The sequence below is a fragment of the Chelonia mydas genome, chromosome 3 (genome assembly GCF_015237465.2).
Source record: "Chelonia mydas isolate rCheMyd1 chromosome 3, rCheMyd1.pri.v2, whole genome shotgun sequence".
Taxonomy (NCBI): Eukaryota; Metazoa; Chordata; order Testudines; family Cheloniidae; genus Chelonia; species Chelonia mydas.
In genome coordinates, this window is record NC_057851.1 from 153,011,825 (window position 1) to 153,033,451 (window position 21,627).

The window sequence follows — 21,627 nt, forward strand, 5'->3', positions numbered from 1 at the left end:
TTGGGGAACCTGAAATATGGTAACCCTAGAAAGTGGGTGTAAAATGCTTATCTGGTTGTGCTTTACACTCATTTTGCATTGGTCTAAGTGACTACATGAGCTGGGCAACAATAGGACTGTGAACAGTGCTACCACCAAAATAGCTGCACTAGTGGGAATTTTTTGCTTGAATTTTCTCCCTAGAACCCAGAAGGGACTGAACTATGTTTTAATTATGTTTCTGATCTGTAGTACAGCCTTGCAGACTCCAAAGATGCAGTGTGGTGCAGATACACTATTAAAAATATTCTTTGATTTCATGTACAGTGCAAGACTAAACCATGCAAATGAAAAGAAATTAGGGTTGTGCACTTTTTATGCTTCTACATAGAAGTTCCCCCCCACTTTGTTTCTCCCCCTGCTGCAGCTTATTTTATACCTTAGAAAAATCAGGATTATTGAATCTGGTCTTTCCCAGTTTTGCATTAGAACTTGTTGGAGGTTTCAGAGATGTGGATTAGGAATTCTCTCAGCCTTAATTGAAAAGTAAGAGATGCTGCATCTTTAACAGACTTATTTTTCTCCCCAAGATTTGTAGGGCTATTGAATTAAATGGGTGTTCATGAAAAACAGAGATTTAAATTCCTCTCAATCAAGTTTCACTTCTTTGGTGCTGTGATATCATAATCCTAGCAGTTTTCCAGTAGCAGATAGTCTTTCAAAGTGGGAAAAAATCTAAATTTCTTCTTTAAAAAAGCAGAAAAAAGTACTTAAAACAACTGTTGTTTATACACAATAAAGTAGCTTAGGCACAAACTCAATTTGTCTTTGTCTTTAATAGTCTTGGGAGCCTGCCATATTGTAATAGTCAACATTATTGATTTTACAGTATAGTTGGGACCTATTTACTGCAGGGAAGGGGCACATAAAATTCAGATAGCTAAAAGGTCTAAGACCTTAGGCTCCTCTTCCTAGTCTAGATTGTGCCAGATAGCATAACCCTCAGGAACAAACAAAACAAAAAAGAAAGAAACAAAGAAAAACAGAAATATCCTATAGGAAGGGACAGAACCTTCATGCTCTGGAAGAAGGTAAATTCTGCCACCACTCAAGTACGAAATTTAACTGCCAGACTTAACAGAACTCCACCCTTTCATTTAGTTTGAGCTTCTATCATAAGGAAGTGAGGGAGGGGAAAGAGGGCACTCTGATTGGCCAGGGACACTCTCATTCAGTGTAATCTCTCTAATAAAAGGTACTAGTCTAGGGCTTCCTTCTTGCGTTACTAGAGCTCGGGCCTGGCATAAGTCCAGTGCTGCTAGGAACATTGTGTTCATGTCTGTCCGACTTACTAAGGCTGGAACAAATGACTGTGCCCTAGCAGCTGATGATCAGATTTCCCCTGTGAATGACTGACTGCCTCAACATCTTACTGTTCTGAGCCTGCAGCAGGGGCTGGCTGTTCAGAGATGTACACTTGACATAATAAAAATACTTAGGGTTGCCAACTCTGACTGAAGCTATTCCGGGAGATTCCCTCCCCCGCCCCCCAATATGACATAATGTTATTTTCTTAAAATATCCTATTAAAATCTCCTGGATTGCTTTCAGTAGTCACTGGGAGATTGATGCCGATTCTGGGAGACTCCAGGCCAATCCTGGAACGTTGGCAACCTAGCAGAACTGACATATTAAATCACATGAGTACTTCATGTCACTTCTTATGGGGTAAGAGGAAGTCTAGACTCCTCCTCTGTTAGAAATTGTTGGATGTGTGGAACATGACCACCTTTCTGGTAGGAAGGTACAGACTGATGGAGAAACCAGGGTGTTCACTCTGACTGCCTAGGGAGGAGGGGCCTTTTACCTTTAAATATAGCGCTTTCTTCTGCTTTCCCCCAATCCCACTGTCAGGAGAGTCATTTGATTGAGTGAGGCAGTCTTATATGAAGGTATTTGATGGGATCTTGGGATGGAGGATGGGGGATCTTGGGATGAAGGATGGGCTAGTCCCTTGATATAAAGCACCTAGTGAGCCTTTGTTATCTGTAACTCTGTTTATATAATTAAATTAAATTGATTTCTTTTGTGTTACATCTTGAGTTTCCAGGACTGTGCTTTTCTATGGATGCCCCTGCTGTTGCCCCCAAATCTCTCAGGGACTCTAATCTCTTCTGCATTTCTTTTCCCCTCCAGGATCAGTGATTACTAGAGCTGAGTGTATAATGTATTTGGTGAATGTAGCCTTTTTATGCTATTTGTGAATTAGCCACCAATTGCTAATCATTTCCTCAAATGTATAAACTATTTGGAATTATTTAGTCAAATATTTACGGCAAACATTTATTAATTGTAAGTGTTTGATATATGAAATTTGAGTTGTATTAGCTATGGCTGACTGGATACATAGATCTCCGGACAGGTTTCTATTTCCTGACTGGATGAGTGTAACGTAACTATTAGAATTTGGTTTTTAGCAAAAAATGTGCATATCCACAACTTGAAAAATTCACCTTTGGAGAATCTTCTCACCAATTTTCTACTGCCAGTAGATTCCTAAACTCTTTCATAATGTGTACCTGCAGCTTAATACCATATTGCATGGACACTTCTCCTTCTCTTTATAGTTGGGCAGATCACCTGGTCACACAGTTGCAATTGCATAGCACCCCTGAGTCACCTACAGCAATTGCTCACATGGAAGTGTAACATTAATAATTCCCCGATGTACTTTTACTTTCTTTAATGTAATTTAGCAGTTTGAAACAAAGGGGAGTTAACCCAATGTGACCAGTAAACACTCAGTAGATAGTTGGAGGTCCACAAACTACTAAAAATTGCAGAAAGGAAACACAAGGGTGCATCTTCCCTAGGAAAAAAGTATTTTTTCCCCCTCATGTCAGCTAACCCAAGATAAAATCCTACTGAAGACAAGGCAGTTTGTTCTTTTAATGAGGTGGCAGGTCCAGGTAAAAACTAGACTTTCTTTGTCTTTACCTTGACCTCCTAACATGGGAAAACTACAAACTGCTTTAAGAAAAGGAGTACTTGTGGCACCTTAAGCTTTCGTGAGCTACAGCTCACTTCATCAGATGCATCCGATGAAGTGAGCTGTAGCTCATGAAAGCTTATGCTCAAATAAATTGGTTAGTCTCTAAGGTGCCACAAGTCCTCCTTTTCTTTTTGCGAATACAGACTAACACGACTGTTACTCTGAAACCTATAAACTGCTTTGTCTTCCCTAGGATTTTATCTTTAACTAACAGTGAAGTAAGAACACAACTTTTCCCCCAATGTAGACAAGGCCAAAAGGAGCAAGGAAACAAACTTATCTTAGAATGCGAATAAGTATTTCCTACCATTTGAGGCAAAACGTGGCAAACCTGACAGGTCCAGTCACAAATTCAGTTCCTTTCACAGTGAGGATGTGTTTTAGAAGAAGGAATTCAAAGTTTCTTAAACCAGACCCTTAGCTTAATTTTTCGAAAGATTAAGCCATGCAGCTGCTGCCTAATACAATAGTTACGAAACCCAGTACACAAACCCTGTGACTCAAGCACAAAATGTGGCAGATCAAAAAACCTGAAAACTGCATTGTTTTATTACACTCAATTTTACAGCCGAACTAACCTATGAACAACCATCCACAAGAGAGGCAAAGCACAGTGTACACGCCTGTCATCTGTACTCGCAAATAAAATAATCGGTCCCGCCATCAGTTCAATCGGAGAGGGGGAGAGCGCAGAGGTACCGTGCAAAGGCGGAACGGTCAGAAGGCGGGGGACAAGAGCCCTCAGGCAGCTGTTGAGAGCGGAGAGGAAACTGCCCCCCCCGGCTTCTCGACACCTCCAGCAGGCACCGCCCCACGGAGCGGGGGGGGAGCTCCGCGCTGGTGCCGGAAGTTCCGGGTCGGAGGGGACCGGAAGTCGGGACGTGGCCGCCCCGCCCCAGCCGAGTCGAGCCGGAGGCTGAGGGAGGATGGCGGCGGCGGCGGTGGCGGCGCTGAGCTCGGAGCGGCTCGAGGTCTCCATAGACGGGCTGACCCTGAGCCCCGACTCCGAGGAGCGGCCGGGGCAGCCGGATCCCCAGGCCGCGAGCGCGGCGGGGTGGAGCCGGCCGGGCCCCGGGCTCCCGGAGGCGGCCGGCGGGGACGCGGAAGAGGCAGCGGCGCTGAGCCCGGAGCAGCGCTGGGGTTTCGGCCTGGAGGAGCTGTACGGCCTGGCGCTGCGCTTCTTCAAAGGTGACTGACCCCCCCACCCCCGACAGCGCCTCCCGGCCGGGCCCGCCATCCTGGGCCCCCCGGCCGGGCCCGCCGCGAGGGCGCGGGCTGCCCCCAAGCCCTGCCGCCTCCCCCCGGGTGCCTCCGGGTCCCCAGGTTACCGCTGTAAATATTATAACAGTAGAGAAGGACAGAGGTCAGGCTATAGTGGTAAATTTATATTAACAAGGATTGTACCAATCGGGGTTTACTTGATCATTTCAAACAGTTCTAAAATGCAGAGTCTTTTTTACTGTTTTTTTGTTTCATGTTTAAAATGAAATTGTAGTGGCAAATTTCTCTGTATATTAGGGGAAGAAGCAGTACAGGATTAAGACAACAGGCACTGCTGGCTCATATTTAGGGCTCCAGCTCCTGGGGTCATGTGATTGTATTGGAATTTCAGTTTTAACTTTGTTTCTGGCCTGCATGATGCAAAGAGAGCCTTGAAAATGTGGACTGAGCATCACGATTTCGGTGATGGCTGCTTGAGTTTGCAGACAGCCAAACAATTGCTTTGAGGGCTTTGAACTGCCCGATGCATCTCAAAGGGGCGTTAACTCAAAGGCTCACTACTCTGGGAGCCCTGTGAACATCGTCCCAGGAAATAACTGTGTTAGCACAGCCATACTTTATCTTCTTGGGTAAGTACTGGGGGACCCTCGATGCCACCTCTGCCTTTCTGGAGGAGGGAGATGAGATCCCTGTTGCCATCTTTATTGCACCCAGGGGGAGAGGTTCTGTCTTGTGCTGATCCTGGGGAGGAATTTCGTTCTGCACAAGTTCTTTATATCATGCTCATCACCATAGTATCTGAGTGCCTTCCAGTAGAGCATTAAGCAATGTGACAAACATCTGTCCCATGTTTGTTCTTTCATCCTCTCCCTAGAGGAGGTGTGTGCAGTGGAGCGTTTTGTAGTTTTTAATAAAATTGTACTGTATGTTACAGAAGGCAAGGTCAAAGACAGGTTTCAGAGTAGCAGCTGTGTTAGTCTGTATCTGCAAAAAGAAAAGGAGTACTTGTGGCACCTTAGAGACTAACACATTTATTTGAAAGCTTATGCTCAAATACGTTTGTTAGTCTCTAAGGTGCCACAAGTACTCCTTTTCTTTTTAAGGTCAAAGAAGTACTTCTTGCACATAGAGCGGATGGTGGTGAAGTTTGTGGAGGTCCTTAGGTCCTGTGTGAGTTCACGGTCTCAAGCTAGCTCCCAAGAAAGCTCTGTTTTCTGGATAGATAAGCTTTAACCTTATTGTACAAGGTCCATTGTGCCAAAGGAATTAAGTTGTTGAATACAGTTTTCCTCCTGGAGCTTTATCGCTGATGCCCATGCATCTCTTCTAGGGGCCTGTGTTCCGGGCTCTGCATTGCCTTAGGAACTTACATCAGCATACTAGGTCTCTCGGGGTGTGAAAAATCCAAACCCCAATATGTAGCTATGCTGACCTAACCCCACTGGTAGATAGTGCTAGGTACCGGCAGGGATGGGTGAACCCCTTCCGTCAATGTAGGTAGTGTCTGCTGCACTGAAGCACTGCTGCAGCTGTATTGCTGTAGTGTTTTAAGTGTAGACATACCCTCAGTCTGACCTGGGGAAGGAGATGTAGTTCTGCAGTGTTTTTCTTTTTCTTAATGAAATAACAAGTTAGAGGCATTTTCTTAATTGTTAAAATATGAGAGGCAAACAGTTTTTATCTAATGGTAAGTTTTCATGAATTGGGAATCGGGACTCCTGGGTTCTGTTCCTGAGTCTGTCACTCTGTGTCATCTGGGACAAGTCATGTAATCTCTGCCTTATTTCCACCTGTTAAAATGGGTACAATACTTAATAGGGTTCTTGTGTGGCTTCTTGAGCACTTTTTAAAGTACTTTGAAACTTATGTATGGAAGGTACCTTATCTTTGCCTTTCATTCTTGACTATGGTTTTATTACTCTACATTTCCCCCAGCTATTTAAAAGACATACTGTAAAATCATACATTGTGAACAAGCATACATCTAAATCACCAAGTGGAATGCATCAATTTAAAACTATTTCAGTCAACTTTTCCACTTGTGCTTCAGTTATTAGTAATTGGCTAGAGAGACTCGCGTTCAGGTCAATGATTCAGATATGAAGTAGGATGGTGACTATGGAATGTCTGAAATGAATTGATCTCGGTCCCATTCCCAGTGGCTTAGGTATCCACATCGTAAAACACATTTTTGCATTGGCACCATTTATTGGTAGCCTCAGAAGAGAGGCTAATGAGTGAATGCACAAGCTGTTGCTCCAGATCAGAATTGAGGCATGCTGGAAGGCTAATATTAGGAAGCCTGTGTTGCTTGTGATCCCTCCTCCTCTACAAAAGCTATACTATGTTGATGGAGAGAAGACTTCGGCTGTTAGTGTAGCAGTTTTCATGAATTTTGAACTGTTAGGGGAAAAAAATCTTCTATCCCTCTCTGAAGGCTTGATGATTAAACATTGCAGCCCATGATGCTCACTGTCCACACACCCAACACAAAGCAAGTAAGGGCAACCTTGTGTCATGAATTGCTATTCTTGATGGCACTGATACAGATGTTGGTATGGAGAGGGCATAAGTTGGAATACCAGGGAGGTTGCCACAGGAGGCCAAAGAATAAGCAACCCTAGAGAATAGGAAATTACTTATCCAAGTGTTGCTCCTGAATGTACATTTCTGGTACATGACTAGCTAACCTTGCAGTCTATGATTCTTCTTTCCCTAAAATTTCATTTTGATCAAAAAACTCTAGGGTACATCTGCACTGCAACTGGAACGTGTAATTCCCAGCTCAGGCTGATGTACTTGTGCTAGTGCTGATCATGGCAGTGTGCTAAAAATAGCAATGTGGTCCCAGCAGAATGGGTGGTGGCAGTTTGGCGAGCCACCTTGGTACATACCTAAGGTCTCGGACAAGATTGTACTCTGGTGGCCGCTCATGTTACCGTGTTCAGACTGCTGTTTTTAGAGCATTCGCTTGATCAGAGCTAGTGTGTTAGGCCAGTTAATAAGCTGCAACTGATGCAGCTGCTCTGCTGTAGCACTCCAATGAAGATGCTCTAAGACGGTGGGAGAGTGCTCTCCTGTTGGCATAGTTAATCCAACTTCCTGAAAGGCGGTAGCCATGTTGATGGTGGGTTAGGTTGGTATAACTAAGTCACTCGGGTGTGGATTTTTCAGATCCCTTGGCAATGTAGTTATACCACTATAGGACTGTAATGTAGACTAGGCCTTAGTCTATCTGAGCTGGGAACTATAGCTCCATGCTGCAGTGCAGATGTACCAATTGGGTAACAACTTATCGTGATTGCCAAGATTTTTCATTGTTGTGTGTTTATATAGATCAAAGAACTCTACCTTTATTTGTGATGTGATGGTATATAATTAAATGAAGAGTGGTAAGGCTTAAAATATTAAAGACGATCTTGTTTACTCTCTACCAAAGAGAGACATCTAGAGATGGTCTAGATATAATCCCTTTTTCCATCTCCCCTGTTACTGGTAAAATTGTTCCCTGCATTACTACTGTATATTGTACTGTTTTGTGCAATCTACTTTAAAATGACTCCAGTGTTGGGGCTTCCATCACCTTCGTTAGGAATAAGGAAAATATTCCATATTCTTAGGCCAGGTCTCTGCTCAAAACCTTTGTTGGTATAGCAATGTCAGTTAGGAGTGTGAGGGTTTTGAGACACCTCTGTACTGGCAAAAGCCTTAGCATGGACACAGTTATACTAGCATGAAAATGCTTCTGTCGGTGTAACTTATTTCACTCACTAAACTCCTGTAAGCCGTTGGTTCCCAAAGTGGGATCCCCAGATCTCTGGTGATCCATTGTTATATAGGGGTCTGTACTTTGCGCCAGGCCCAGAACATACCAGAATGGCATTTTGGCACTTTTGCTATATGGAGGATGCCATTTTATTTTCAAATAATGCAATAGGCATGAGTGGTCCTGCTTGTGGGAGTATTCTAGTAGTACCGCCCTTGCGCATTCAGGATATTACACCCTTCTTTGAGGGCTTAGAAGTACTTTTTCTGCCATAGATGTCAAGACTCAACACTTCTACAAGATAGGAAAATAATAGCCCATTTAGGGGAAACAGAAATACAGATCAAATGACGTAGGGTTTCAGGACTCTATGGTGGAGATAGGAACTGAGCCCAGGGAATCCTGAGAGCACTGAACTCAACTGTGTTTGCGCATGTGCATAAGTGTCATAATAAGCCTAGCTAATATACGTACGTTTCAAGTTGTTGCTTTAGGAAATGAAAGGGATTCAGGATATATAGGTGCCAAAGGGGACCTTGGTGGAAAAAAGTTTGGGAACGACTGATACGAGCTATATCAGGAAAATGCAAAAGCTCTTTTTTGCCAGGGTAAGCTGTACCTATGCTAAGAGGGTTTTCCAATGTAACTGTACCAGCAAACCTTTTCTAATGTAGACTTGGCCTTATGGATGGAAATCTCTCTGCCTGAAATGTCCATATTTTCTCCCCAACCTTCAGTATACACCAGTCTGAGGAAGAGACTTGTTATCTGTCCGGAAATGATCAGCTGTGCAGCACCATCAATGCATAAAGCAACAGTACTCATTTTACTACTGGGAAGCTACAGTGGTATCCTAAGGCCTAGTCTGCACTTAAAAATTGGATCAGCTAGCTACGTTGCTTGGGTATGAGAAACCTCTCCTGTCACTGTGGGAAGCACCTACACAATGTTGTAGTGCTGTTCTGCCGCTGTAGCAACCATGATGTAGGCGTGGCCAAATCTGTTTCTTAATTCATCTGACCACAGCTGTCTGTTTCCCCCTCAAATCATGCTAACGGAAGTTCTGTCTCTGTCCTCAGACTTACACAGAGGCTTCGGGACAGGAAGTATGACCTGGTCTCTTCTGTTGCTTGGCATATAGCAATTGGTTACTAGAAATGGCTGAATTGTCCCGCCAATGAGTTTTGTGGGTACATTCTTGTTCTCTGGCATTTGAAAAGTATTATCTGCTCTAGAGATCTACAGATGTGATCAGAATGGTGCTAGGCCTTTTTGATATGCCCTCTGAGCGTAAGGACTTGCTTCAGTAACTTTCCCTAACTGGGATTTTTTTTTCTACTTTTCTTGCCTCCTGAACATACTCTGTAAGGGTGAGTGCTAATAACTGTACATAGATTAGACAGTAATTAGGTTTTAAGTCATTCTTGTAATATTTTGGTTTGTCACTTCCAAAAAACACCAAACGAAAAACATATTTTTGAGGCGGTTCTAAAAACTCAATTAACTGTGTCCCATGGGACTCCTTCCCTTAGAATGGATGCAGTAATTGAATAGAAGCCTGAGAGGGAGTGTTATGAGTATATTGTGCACTGTTTCTCGGTGAAGAATTTTCAATATTTAAAGTTATAAAATGACTTTAAATATGGCTATAAAATATGGTTATAAAATGAAAAGCAATGCTATTTAGTTTATATAAACAATACACTAATACTCCTTTCTTTTTAGCATATTTAATTGCATTCTGTCTTGAGTCTTAATTGCCAGCATATATTCCATTTTAGATATACTACTTGACAATAATGAAACAGTAAATTAAATTTTCTGTGATTATAAGGGAGACAGTTGTGTCTGTGTGCATTGCACCTTCAACTGCTTTCCATTTCTAGCTCATTTGAATGGTTTAATCTTTCTCTTGGTTATGTCATACTTGCAGACTAATATTAAACAGTCTTAAGTGCATTGTTAATAGGCCTGGCTTTAACTTTAGCATAGAGACTAACCTGTTTGAAGAGTTGTCTCAATGGACAACTCATTGAGTGTTCAGTGGATCTCTAGGGTGTTCTCACTTAATCAAGATGCTAACAGAATAAAGAAACGCTGTATGGAGGATTGGATGGCTAGGGGATTGGTAATGGCCAGTAACACAGAGCTTTTACTTCTTAATCATCAGTTAAGTCCAGTCCACGTTGTTAGTGACTGAAAGTTGCTAAGGTCTGGAGCTTGAGTGGTCTGAGTAGTTGTTGGGTCGTAGTGGACGGGTAGACAAAGATCACCGTATCCTTCTGCCATCCATGGAGTGGTTCTCCTAGGTCATAGTTGAGGTATATCAATGGAAATGAATGGGGAAGCTTGTAGTTTTGCTGACTTTGGTACGTACCTCCTCTGGATAAATAGGGGAACGCATTGTCCAGTGTTGTTCTTGAGCCATTCACAAGTACTAAATATATATTAAATTGAAACAAAAACCTCATTTTACCATGTAGAGTTGTCCAGTAATTATATTCAGGGCTGTCAAAGGCTTATGACTCGTGGACGCTTAACGAGCCTGGCACTGAAGAGCCTATTTGGCAAGACTCCGAGGACTGTAGCTTTTTCCATGTGCTCTGGTGCAGACCGTTTCAGCTACTCTATTTCATCTTCTGATACAGTTTAACTGTTAAGGTTCTAAGGCCTTGTCTACACTGTAGAGTTTTGTCGACAAAAGTGATGCCACTTTAATAAAAGTGCTCCCTGTGTCGGCAGAGCACATCCACACTATGCTCCCTGTGTCGGCAGAGCACATCCACAGTAGCAGCTCTTGCGTGGACACAGAGAGCAGTGCACTGTGGGTAGCTATCCCACTGTGCATCTGGCTGCAGGGTGCTTTGGGAAGGGTTTGCAATGCCTCAGGGGGCAGGTATAGCATCACATGTTGCAGGTTTCTCAATCCCATTGTTCCATGGGCATCCTACTAGATTACCAGCTGCTTTTCAACTGAAGTGTATGTGGGGGGAGGGAGTGTGTGAGAGGGAGAGTGTGTGTGTGTGTGTGTTGGGGAAGTGTGTGTGAGAGTGTTTTTTGGGGGGGGGAGTATATATGTGAGAGACAGTTTGTATGTGTTGGGGGAGAATGGCATGCTGTCTCTTTATGTTCAGACAGCAGCCTGAACAACCAATCCTGGGGGAGGGGAACACCCTTCCACATCAAACTCCCAGCTCTGCACAGCACAGCAGTCTCTCTCCTCCCCACAGCAGCAGCGTGCTCTGCCTGACTGCCGATTCCACATTAAGGGTTCTGTGGTTCCTTCTGAGTTCTCCCACAGCCTCCTCAGCAGCTCCATGAGCTCTCCAGGCTGAGGAATGCCAACGTTTTCTGGAGCTTTGAAAGGGGAGGGGTGCATGCCTGCAGGGTAGCTGAGCTCAAAACAGTGAGCAGATCAGTCACAGTGGGCATTGTGGGATACGGGGGTGGGGGGCTAGTTATGTCAACATAATGAACGGCAGGATCTACACTGGCACTTTGTCGATAATACTTTTGTGCAAGAAGTGTTACCCGTCAAACTGGTTTTATTTTGCCACCAAAAGTGGGATTGCAGTTTGTACACCGCCACTATTTTGCCACCAAAAGCTGCCTTTTGCCAACAAAACTCTGTAGTGTAAACAAGGCCTAAGTATGATGGGTGGTTAGAGCTTGGAGCACAAACATGATTAAAACAAGAAATAGCTATCATGTAACCTAGAAGCTCAGATTCTCTTGACTGACTCAGAAGAATACCATTTGTTAAGTACTCCCATTTATATTATGAACAAGCCACTGAATTCCACCCCCCACCTCCCCCAAATCTCTTAATCTCTCAGTGGAAAGTTGTCTGATCCTTTTTTTTTCATTTAGCTTTTTATTTCATTCTCTCTTGGGGAACTTTCTTTGTCAATACAGATTTCAACTTCACTTCATATTTGAAGCTTGGTCATCAGAGAGCTTATTTACATTGGGAAAATGTAGATCTGTAATTCTCAGCTGCTGGTAGAAATAGGCTTTACTAACCCTGCTCTGAGCTGGGCTCAGATACTGATTCTAAGGGCAGGATTAGACAATGTGGTAAAAACATCCACACACTATCTATGCTACAGCATCCAACAATGAAGAATTACAGGTACACAGTTCCCCATTGTTAGATTTGTCCGTGTTGTTTAGTGGTCTGAAAGTGTACTTAGCATGTAAAGCTAGACATAATGTTATCTTAGTGCCCTTGTCCCTACCATGACCAAGGACAGTCATCTCCATTTAGATTAGCTTGGATTTTCTGATCATTTTTGTATATAAATAGCATTTTCAATGTGAGTATTCACACTGGAAACCTGTTTTTAAGAGTCAAATTTATTTTATCTAATTTAATATTCAAATAGTTGCAATAAAGTGCTCCCAAATGATCCATGGACCAAGAGCTATTTTCAGAAATTATCTGGTGGATAATTACAATTAAAACCAGATAGCTGGACATAACATTTAACTTCTGTTTTTCCTAGGTTCTTACAATGTTGTCTATCACAGTGGTATATTAGCCATGGCTCTCATTTATGTTTATGTAAGAAAAAACAATTTCAGAGTAACTGTCTGAACTGATTTGAAACACAGGCCATGTCTATACTATAATCTTAAATCAACCTAGGTTAAGTTGATTTACAGCAGGGGAGGGCAAACTATGGTCCGCGGGTCAGATCTGGCCAGTCAGGGTTATCAGTGTGGCCTGCGGGATTGCCAGCCCCATGGTGCAGCAGGGCTAAGACAGGCTCCCTGGCTCCGCGCCACTCCCAGAAGTGGCCTGCACCATGTCGCTGGGGGAGGGGGAGCCAGAGGGCTCTGTGCGCTGCCCTCGCCTGCAGGCATTGCCCTCTGCAGCTCCCATTGGCCAGGAACGGGGAACAGCGACCAATGGGGGCTTCGGGGCTGGTAGCCGCAGGCGACAGCAGTGTGCGGCGGAACCGCCTGCCCCACCCCACCCCCAGGAGCCACTGCTGGACATGCTGGCCACTTCCAAGAGAGGCACAGGGCCAGGGCAGGCAGAGAACCTGCCTTAGCCCTGCTGCGTGCTGCTGCCACTCTGGAGCCGCTCGAGGTAAGCAGCACCGGGCCAGAGCCCACACCCCTCCTGCACCCCTCACACCAAATCCCTGCCCTGAGCCCCCTAACCTCCTGTCGCACCCCTCCTGCACTCCAACCCCCTGCCCTGAGCCTCCTGCTGCACCCCTCCTGCACTCCAACCCCCTGCCCTGAGCCCCTTCCTGCACACTGCACCCCCTCCCCACACCCCACACTCCCTCCCACACCCCAACCCCCTGCCTCAGCCCTAGATTCATGGCCCTGCATACAATTCCCCACACAGATGTGGCCCTCAGGTCAAAAAGTTTGCCCCCCTGACTTACAGCCACTGCAGTAATTACTGTGGTGGCTGATGTCCACACTATCCTCCTTCTGTTGATGGTGTGTGTCCTCACCAGGAGTGCTTCCACTGACTAAAGAGGGCCAATTTGGGAGGCTGAGAGCCAGGGGTCTGAGCTCACGCAGCTCCCTACCAGGAGCCCCGCTTCCCCCCAGCCGGCAGACTGGGGAAGCCACCTGGAGTCTGGTCAGCTGCTATGCTCCTGGTGGGGAATTTAGAGCCAGGAGCCTTGGGCAGGCAGGCTCCGAGCCGGGCACATTCTTGTCAGTTTCACAGCTCCAACCTGTAGGTACTTCGGCTGCAATTCATGACTGTACAAGCAGTACCAGCAAGCACAGGTTTTGAGTGCAGTAGGCCTTTCACTTGAATTCTGTATTGTGGCTATCTACAGTAGTGGCTCCTCTATACCAATCTTTCTAAACAGAGAAAAAGCAACATTCTATCTTGTGTAACAGGAAACAAGTCTTTTCTGCAAGCAGTATAATTCAAATAATGGATGTTCCTTTGCTTTGTTTTGACAGCTAGTGAAACATGCTGGGATAGTCCTAGTTGACACTTTTTGTTTAAATAAATATATATTTATTTTCCATGCAGCATTTTTCTTGCTAATAAGTAGAACCATGCTTGGATACAAAATTTGTATCTGCATCCATCCACAAACATAGTTCGTGAATATAAAGTGGGTATATGCAGATTTGCATGGCTCTACTAATAAGCATTCAGTGTAATTGGACTAAGACCGTATCAAGATGTGATATGCAGAATTGATAGAATCTGAAGACTTTTTTGAAATTAATTTTAATTTACTGTAAATATAAGTTTTAATGCTGTTTCTCCTCTAGCACTGAAATCCATTCAGTCTAAGCCTTGCTAATTGAGTCACCTCTAGTCTCTTAATTGTGGAGTAGTATCACATTTTGCCAAGGCAGCTGGAGTAATTTAATTGCCTTAAGCAAGATATTCCCCTTAAATTGTGATTTTTTTATTTTCTGCAGTCTTCCTTGCTGTAGCTCTTGGCATAAAGCAAGACACACAGAACAGTGTTAAAACTCTATGGAATGTAAAATTTAAATCTTAGCTCTTTATACAGAAATGCCTTCCCATGCCATTACAGGGGACTTGGGAAGCATACTTGTGAAAAATTCACATTAAGAAGCCTCTTAAATATTTGAAAACTATAGATCCATATGATACAATTTTGGTCTATATAACTTAAATATTTATACGGTAATTACCATATTTTTGCTAAAGATGCAATCTAGGATACATTATTTAAAACACTTTTTATAATTATGTTGCAATAGCTACAGCTGTTTCTATTCTGGACAAATTTGCTTAATTTTGACCAAATAATAGGATTTATGACTTGTATTTAACAATTCAAGGGGCAGATAATTTCCTCTGGGGCAAAAAATTGAGAACACTTAAGGCATAGGTTACCCTATCCATTCTGTGAGGCTTTTTCATATTAGTGTAAGTTTCTCTTTTAATGAATACATCATAATACCAAATTCTTCTCTTTGCTTTGGCAGAGAAAGATGGCAAAGCCTTTCATCCAACATATGAAGAAAAACTTAAACTTGTGGCACTACACAAGCAGGTTCTGTTGGGACCCTACAATCCGGACACTTGCCCTGAAGTTGGATTCTTTGATGTGCTGGGAAATGATAGGAGGTAGTTTCTCTTTCATTGGCCTATATTTCAAACAGACAGTGAGAGAAATGCAGTTAACATAATCTTGGTTCAACAGTAGCAAAACAAATATATTGTACTGTCTGGAAATGCAAATAAGTTGGTGGAAGGGGGAGTTCTTCAGATGTGTGTACCTGACATATCAGTTACTAGACAAATATAAGAATAGAATTGTTTAGACTTGAAACCCAGGAATACTCGGCATCCTTTATCTTCAACTGGCAAGATCTATACAATTTATCTAAACCACTTCTGTTATAACATGTCAGTATTTTGATTAGTTAATGCCCCAAAATCTCATTAGATTCATGAAGAATTAATCAGTCATAACATAGAACAGAAGCAAAAGGGGGATAATACATCAAATGCCTCCTTTCCAGTTTTTCTGAATTTTGGATTTTTCAAAGTATAATGTGAAGTTATAGTTAGGTTTAATGGTGTGCATTAGAGACTTGCTTGCAATAGTTTAACAAAATCCCTTCATAAATGTTACGCCCTAAAAAGAGGGATGGGCAGAGAAAAGCCTTGTAGGGTAGAGAGGAAAAACAGCTATGAAGTCTTCTGGTTGAAATGTCAATTGTAAGAAGGAAAAACTCTGTTTTTTCTAGTTAGTATGAGATAAACATGCTTGGTTCCAAGTCTCTTGTGCATCATGGCTCAAAATGTGACTGTAATTTCAACCTGAGTTCATTCTGTTTGTTGGATTGGGAATTGACCACTAACTTGAGAAGATTGTTGTATATTCTTCTAACATTATATACTCTTACTGGGGTATATTTTTTGTTTCTCTCAGGAAAGAATGGGCAGCCCTTGGAAACATGTCAAAACAGGAAGCCATGGCAGAATTTGTACACCTCCTTAATAGGTGTTGTCATCTCTTTTCAACATATGTCACCTCCCATAAAATAGAGAAAGAAGAACAAGAAAAGAAAAGGTGAAGTGGGTTTTTTTGTGTGGAAGAGAGCTGTCTTCCTCCATGTGCATGCAAAGCTGCAGCTAGCTTCAGTTGCAGGCCCTTACCTTTGTCAGTGCTTGTCTCCCAAATTGCCTTGTACCAGTCACACTCCTTAAGCCTTTTTACCATTTCAGTGATAAGTGAGTATTTGAAGGAAGGGGGTAAGAAGACCAAACCTCTCTCGAGTGCCTTAGAAGTGCCTGGCTATTATTTCTACTGACATTTGTAATATCTTTGTGAGGAACTGAGTTTGTCTAAAAATAACTTTCCCACTATCTGACACTGAACAACTAGAATATAAAATAATGAGCAGATGCCTAAAATCTCCTATCCTACTGGTCTCCAGTGGGCATAAGCAGTGGCTGAAAGCCCCCTTGGGGGAGGCTAGCCCCCCGGGTCCACCCCTTCTGCCTGAAGCCCCATCCCTACCTCTCTCCTTCCACCCCCCCAGCTAGGCCAGCCAGAGCCCCACCCCGGACTGCTGGCCTAGGGCTCTTCTCTCTCCCCAGCTTCCAGGGAAAGGAGGGATGCAGTGTGTGGTCCCTCCCCGGGGTGGCAGTGAGGAGGGATGCGGCAGGTGGGATGTCTTGGCAGGGACCTCCGGAGAGGGAGGAAGAATGGAGGAGAGGAGTCAGCGCAGACAGCCCCACCACCCCTTGGGCAGGGGGTTTATACAGCAGCTCATGTGTTAAGTAGAATCTGCATAGTAGTTTCTAAATCATTAACAAACATAGGGGAGGGAGGAGTGGTTGTGGCTGAGCTCGTTTCCAGCCATTTAGCTTCATGTTCTACCATAGTTTGCTGACAAAACTTAGTAGGTTAGAGTGATCATCAACTTATGATTCTAATTTTTATACTTGGCAAAACTGATGACAGCTGAGTAAAGCTCAGACAAGTCTTTCTTCTCCATATCTTCATAAAGATATTATGCCTGTCAAGTTAGAGAGGAAGAGGCAATGTGTTGAATACCGAAAGCCTTATCATACATATGAAAAGAAGCCCGATGCCATGTACCCTGTACAGTGAGTCATGTAGACATAACTTTTGACTTTGCCGCAGATGACAAAATGGTAAAAGTAACTACATTTAGGATGGTGGAGATGCTGAAGTGTGTCATTGAATGGCTGTCACAGGAGGGAAGAGGAGGAACAGAGGCGTCGTGAAGAGGAAGAGCGAGAGCGTTTACAAAAGGAAGAAGAGAGGCGTAGACGGGAGGAGGAAGAAAGACTGAGACGGGAAGAAGAGGAGAGGCGGCGAATAGAGGAGGAGAGGCTCCGGATGGAACAGCAGAAGTGAGTTGTTGGAATAGACCAAATTTAAGAAAATTGTTATCCATGCTCTTGGAACAGTTGCCTTTCATTCTGTGCTCGCTTTGGAATAGTTATACCATAAACAAATGCCAAAAGTCTTGGTCAGGAGCAGTCTGTGTGTGGATCAAATATGGCATATGGAGTTCTACAATGAGATCTGCAGCTACGCATCTTACAGAGGTGCAGATTTGCAAACATTGCAGATCCCAGCATGCGGTGCTGCATTTTGAGCAAAATTGCTGTTTAGTTTGCCTTAAAAACAGGATTTGGACTATAAAGCATTTAACCCCATGATAGATGCCTTGTCCTCTTAATTTGACATTGTAGAGCCACTGATGCAACCGAGAGAATGAAGGGGAAAAAGCAGCTGTGCAGAAGGGTGATTCGTTCTGGGCTCTGTAGTTTCATGGGCTGCAGTTATACAAATTTGCAGCCCTCTGGTTCTTGGCAAGTTGCTAATGCTACCCACAGTTGAGGAAAGTTTGAGTGCCCCCATGAAAAGGTTACTTGAATTGTGATTTGAGGCCCTGTCTATACTGAGAATTGAACCCAGGTTGTTAACTTTAAAGAGAGTGCTGTATAATCATGTTTCTCAATTTCAATTCTATGCGTACATGCACCAAAATTTTCAAACCTTGTTCCCTAACATGGCTTGATTTTCAGGGGTGCTGTGTCTGCAGCTCCTGTTTACTTACGTGGAATTTGTGTGTGCTCAGTACCTCTAAAAATCAAGTCAGTAAAGAGCTGGAACTTTGTGCCCAAGATTAAAATTTGATCAAATTCTATGATGATGTAAAGCTTTAACTTTTTTTAAAAAGCAATATATTTAAAGTTGTGTATTTCATTGTATTTACCAGCAGAAACACATCAAAATCCTGAGAACATGGATCCATCCATCGTATACTCAGTGCATAAGAGAATACTAGTTAATTAAAACTTCTTTCCTTCTCTTTGATTAAAAATGTCTAATTTCATCATGGCAAAAGGTTAACAGTGGAGTGCCTCTGTGTTTAATATATTTATGACTTGGAAAGGGGAGTGAGTAGTGAGGTAGTAAAATTTGCAAATGTCAGTTATGTAGGTTAGTCAGAACCAGAGCAGACTGAGAGGAACTTCAGAGAGATCAAAAAAAAGCTAGGACAGTGGGCAACATGATGACAGACAAGATTCAATTTCCAGAAATGCAAAGTAATACACATTCGAGAGAAATTTTTACAAGGCCAGGTCTACACTACAGGCCTAGGTTGATATAAGTACATTGCTCAGGGGTGTGGAAAGTCCACACCCTGTGTGACAGTTATACTGACCGTAATCCCCTGTGTAGACAACGCTATGTTGACAGGAGAGCTTCTCCCAGAGAGCTTCTCCCGTCTCTTTGGGAGGTGGATTAACTATGCCGATGGGAGAGCATCTTCACTTAAGCACTGCAGCTGCACCAATGCAGCGTTTTCAATGTGGACCTGCCCTGACACTTTACAGGGTTCTAAAGTAACTGTCACTCAAAAAAGGGTTCCTGAGCATCACTATATATGAAGACCTCTGCTCAGTGTGCCGCTGTGGTCAAAATGCAAACAAGATGTTGGGATGCACGAGGGATGGGATGGTAAATAATAGAGAATATTATAATGCCTTTATATAAATCAGTGATACAGCCTCCTCGCTTATGCTATGGGCAGTGCTGGGCATCTATTTCAAAAAGGATATTATAGAAGTAGGAGGATTTAGAGAAGGGTGATGAGTGATCAAAGATCTGGAAACATCTTCTGTGCAAAGAGACTGAAAAGACTGCAATTGCTCATCTTACAAAGGAGGCAAATAAGAGGAAACATAATAAGTGTGTAAAATGATACTGAGAAGGTAGATCAAGAGTTTGTTCTCCCTGTCTCGTAACCCAAGAATAAGGTGACTTTCAATAAAATGTAAAGTGGGAAATTCAAAACCAGTAAAAGAAAATATTTGGTCACATACCATGTAATTGAACTGTGGAACTCATGGCTTCAGGAAGTTGATGCAAATAATTTAAAAAGGAGCGGGAGGGAGGGAAAGGATTGAACATGTATATGCATATCAAGAATATCTATAGGTGTCAAACATTTTGTGGAAGAAATATTAACCTCATCCTTCAAGGTTTAAGCCAGTCTGTAACTATCAGAGATCAGGATGAGACCTAATGAGTTGGGGCAAATTATCCCATCTGCCTACTGCCAGGCTCTTTCACCTTTCTCTGAAGCATCTGGTCCCGGCCGCAGTTGGAGACAGGATATTGGACTAAGTGGACCATGTGTCTGATCAAATTCCTATTTAATTCCTGTAGAAAAGGAGTAAAGCTGCATATCCACTCAGAACTAACCCATGTAATAATCCTAAAGTGTTACCAATTAAACAGTCACACACTGTTCCATCTTGCATTGTTTTCTGTCCTCCCCTGAATCAGGCCAGTCATTTCCCTATCTGGTTGAGTACAGGTTGTCCAGGGAATTTGAGGCAGATCAAGTATCACAATGTATGTTCTCCTTTTGTACAGAACTCTTATTTTCACCACAAAGCATTGACATGGGACTACTTTGGCACTCTGTCCTTGATGCCTTCTGTGTTGGAGGACTGTTGGGATTGTGTGTGTATACTTGAACACCAAACCCTTTTTTCTGGCTTCAAAATCTGAAAAATGCAATATTGTGGCTTTTTTAGCGCTTCCTTCTGGTTTATCAGACTTCAAATGGTGACTCATGGTGTGCCTTGCAAGGCAGCTCTTGATTTATCACTTTAAACGGGGTTTTCAAACATTCAGTAGAAAATAAGCTGGCCTCTTGCTAATACTTTTCTCAACTGGCATATTTTAGATGGGAGAAATCTCACTTGCATTATCTCCTGGCTTTGTCCCATCTGTATTAATTAGTTCGCACAAGGAATTGAGTTCACTGTATTTGAGGCCAGTTAAAAATAATGATCTTGCTGATACCTCCAGCCATTTGTAATCTTCATACTCTGCTCCTGACAATTTAGGCAACAAATAATGGCAGCACTGAACTCCCAGACTGCTGTTCAGTTCCAGCAATATGCAGCCCAGCAGTATCCGGGCAACTATGAACAGCAGCAGATCCTAATTCGCCAGCTTCAAGAACAGCACTATCAACAGTACATGCAGCAGTTGTATCAAGTCCAGCTTGCACAGCAACAGGTATAGTAGGACATTTGAGATATACAGGGTCATTGGTATCCCTGATCCAACCTTTCTACCAGAGGTACCTAATGCACTTTTGTTATCCTAGGTCAAAGAGGTAGTGACTCTTAAAGTTTAAAAGGTGGCATTTGGTTGGCTGACACTGTATCAGATTCAAATACCGGAGCTTCTTTGTTAATCTCTTCCTGTAATTTTCTAAAACAGCCATTGGCTAAGAATATTCCAAGTAGACACTTCAACCTTTGACTTGTCTGAAGTGACTTTGCCAATCACTTAATCCCTGTTAGAGTTCTTAGAGGTCAAATGTTAAGCACTCTGTAATGTGTGCGTACTTTAATAGTTTAATGTGCCCATAGCAGTGGAATCTGGGCTCAGATGGCAACAAATTTACGTTTCCAGAATTTCTGCATTTTAGTATATGACGTTAGTTCAAACCCGTTCATGGGAAAGTCTTTTAAGGAATTAGAAGTCAGATCACATCTCTGTTGCTCTTGTTTTTCTTTGATTTTCATAAAGGCTGGTACCATGTAAATCTGATCCCCCCCACCAATTCTATAATCTGTTGGGTTTCCAATTTTTCTTCAGGAATAAACCTTCCTTGCTAAATCCAAAAGACTTCCCCGCTGGCTAATTCCAAGTGTTAACTATAAATTGTTTGAATTATTACATGGTACAGTTCTCCCTCTTCTTGGGTGAATTAAACCATTTGCAGAGGGTCCACACAAAATCTATGTACCACTTATGTCCCATTGAGACCTTTTTTTTTTGAAGCTGGTAAAGTGCATAGGCCTTGTTCTGTGTGCAAAGCATCCTCAATCTGTGCCTTGGAATGCCATTCTTCTGGCATGCTTTCCATAGCTGCTCTCTACTTTAGTTCTGTGGGCTTCTTTTGCCCTTAGTTTCAAATTCACACAGATTTGATATTGTAAACCCACAAACTGGCAGGGGATTTATTATAGCTCTCAGGTACTTCTGCTTTCAAAAAGTTAACTAGATTTCAAGAAAGACCCTTTCAACAGGCTAACTATTAAAGGCCAGTAAATATGTAAATG

General features: G+C 42.9%; 1 protein-coding gene across 1 annotated transcript in view; it reads left to right on the plus strand.

Annotated features, from left to right (window-relative positions):
• The first annotated feature begins 3,900 nt into the window (after nt 1–3,900).
• The window catches only part of ACBD3 (acyl-CoA binding domain containing 3), a 32,659-nt gene continuing 14,932 nt past the window's right edge, over nt 3,901–21,627 (plus strand). The window contains exons 1-5 of the mRNA XM_007071704.4: nt 3,901–4,219; nt 14,970–15,111; nt 15,923–16,063; nt 17,218–17,376; nt 20,398–20,572. Coding sequence (XP_007071766.2) covers nt 3,958–4,219; nt 14,970–15,111; nt 15,923–16,063; nt 17,218–17,376; nt 20,398–20,572 — 879 coding nt within the window. The 5' untranslated portion in view covers nt 3,901–3,957. The remainder of the gene's footprint in view (nt 4,220–14,969; nt 15,112–15,922; nt 16,064–17,217; nt 17,377–20,397; nt 20,573–21,627) is intronic.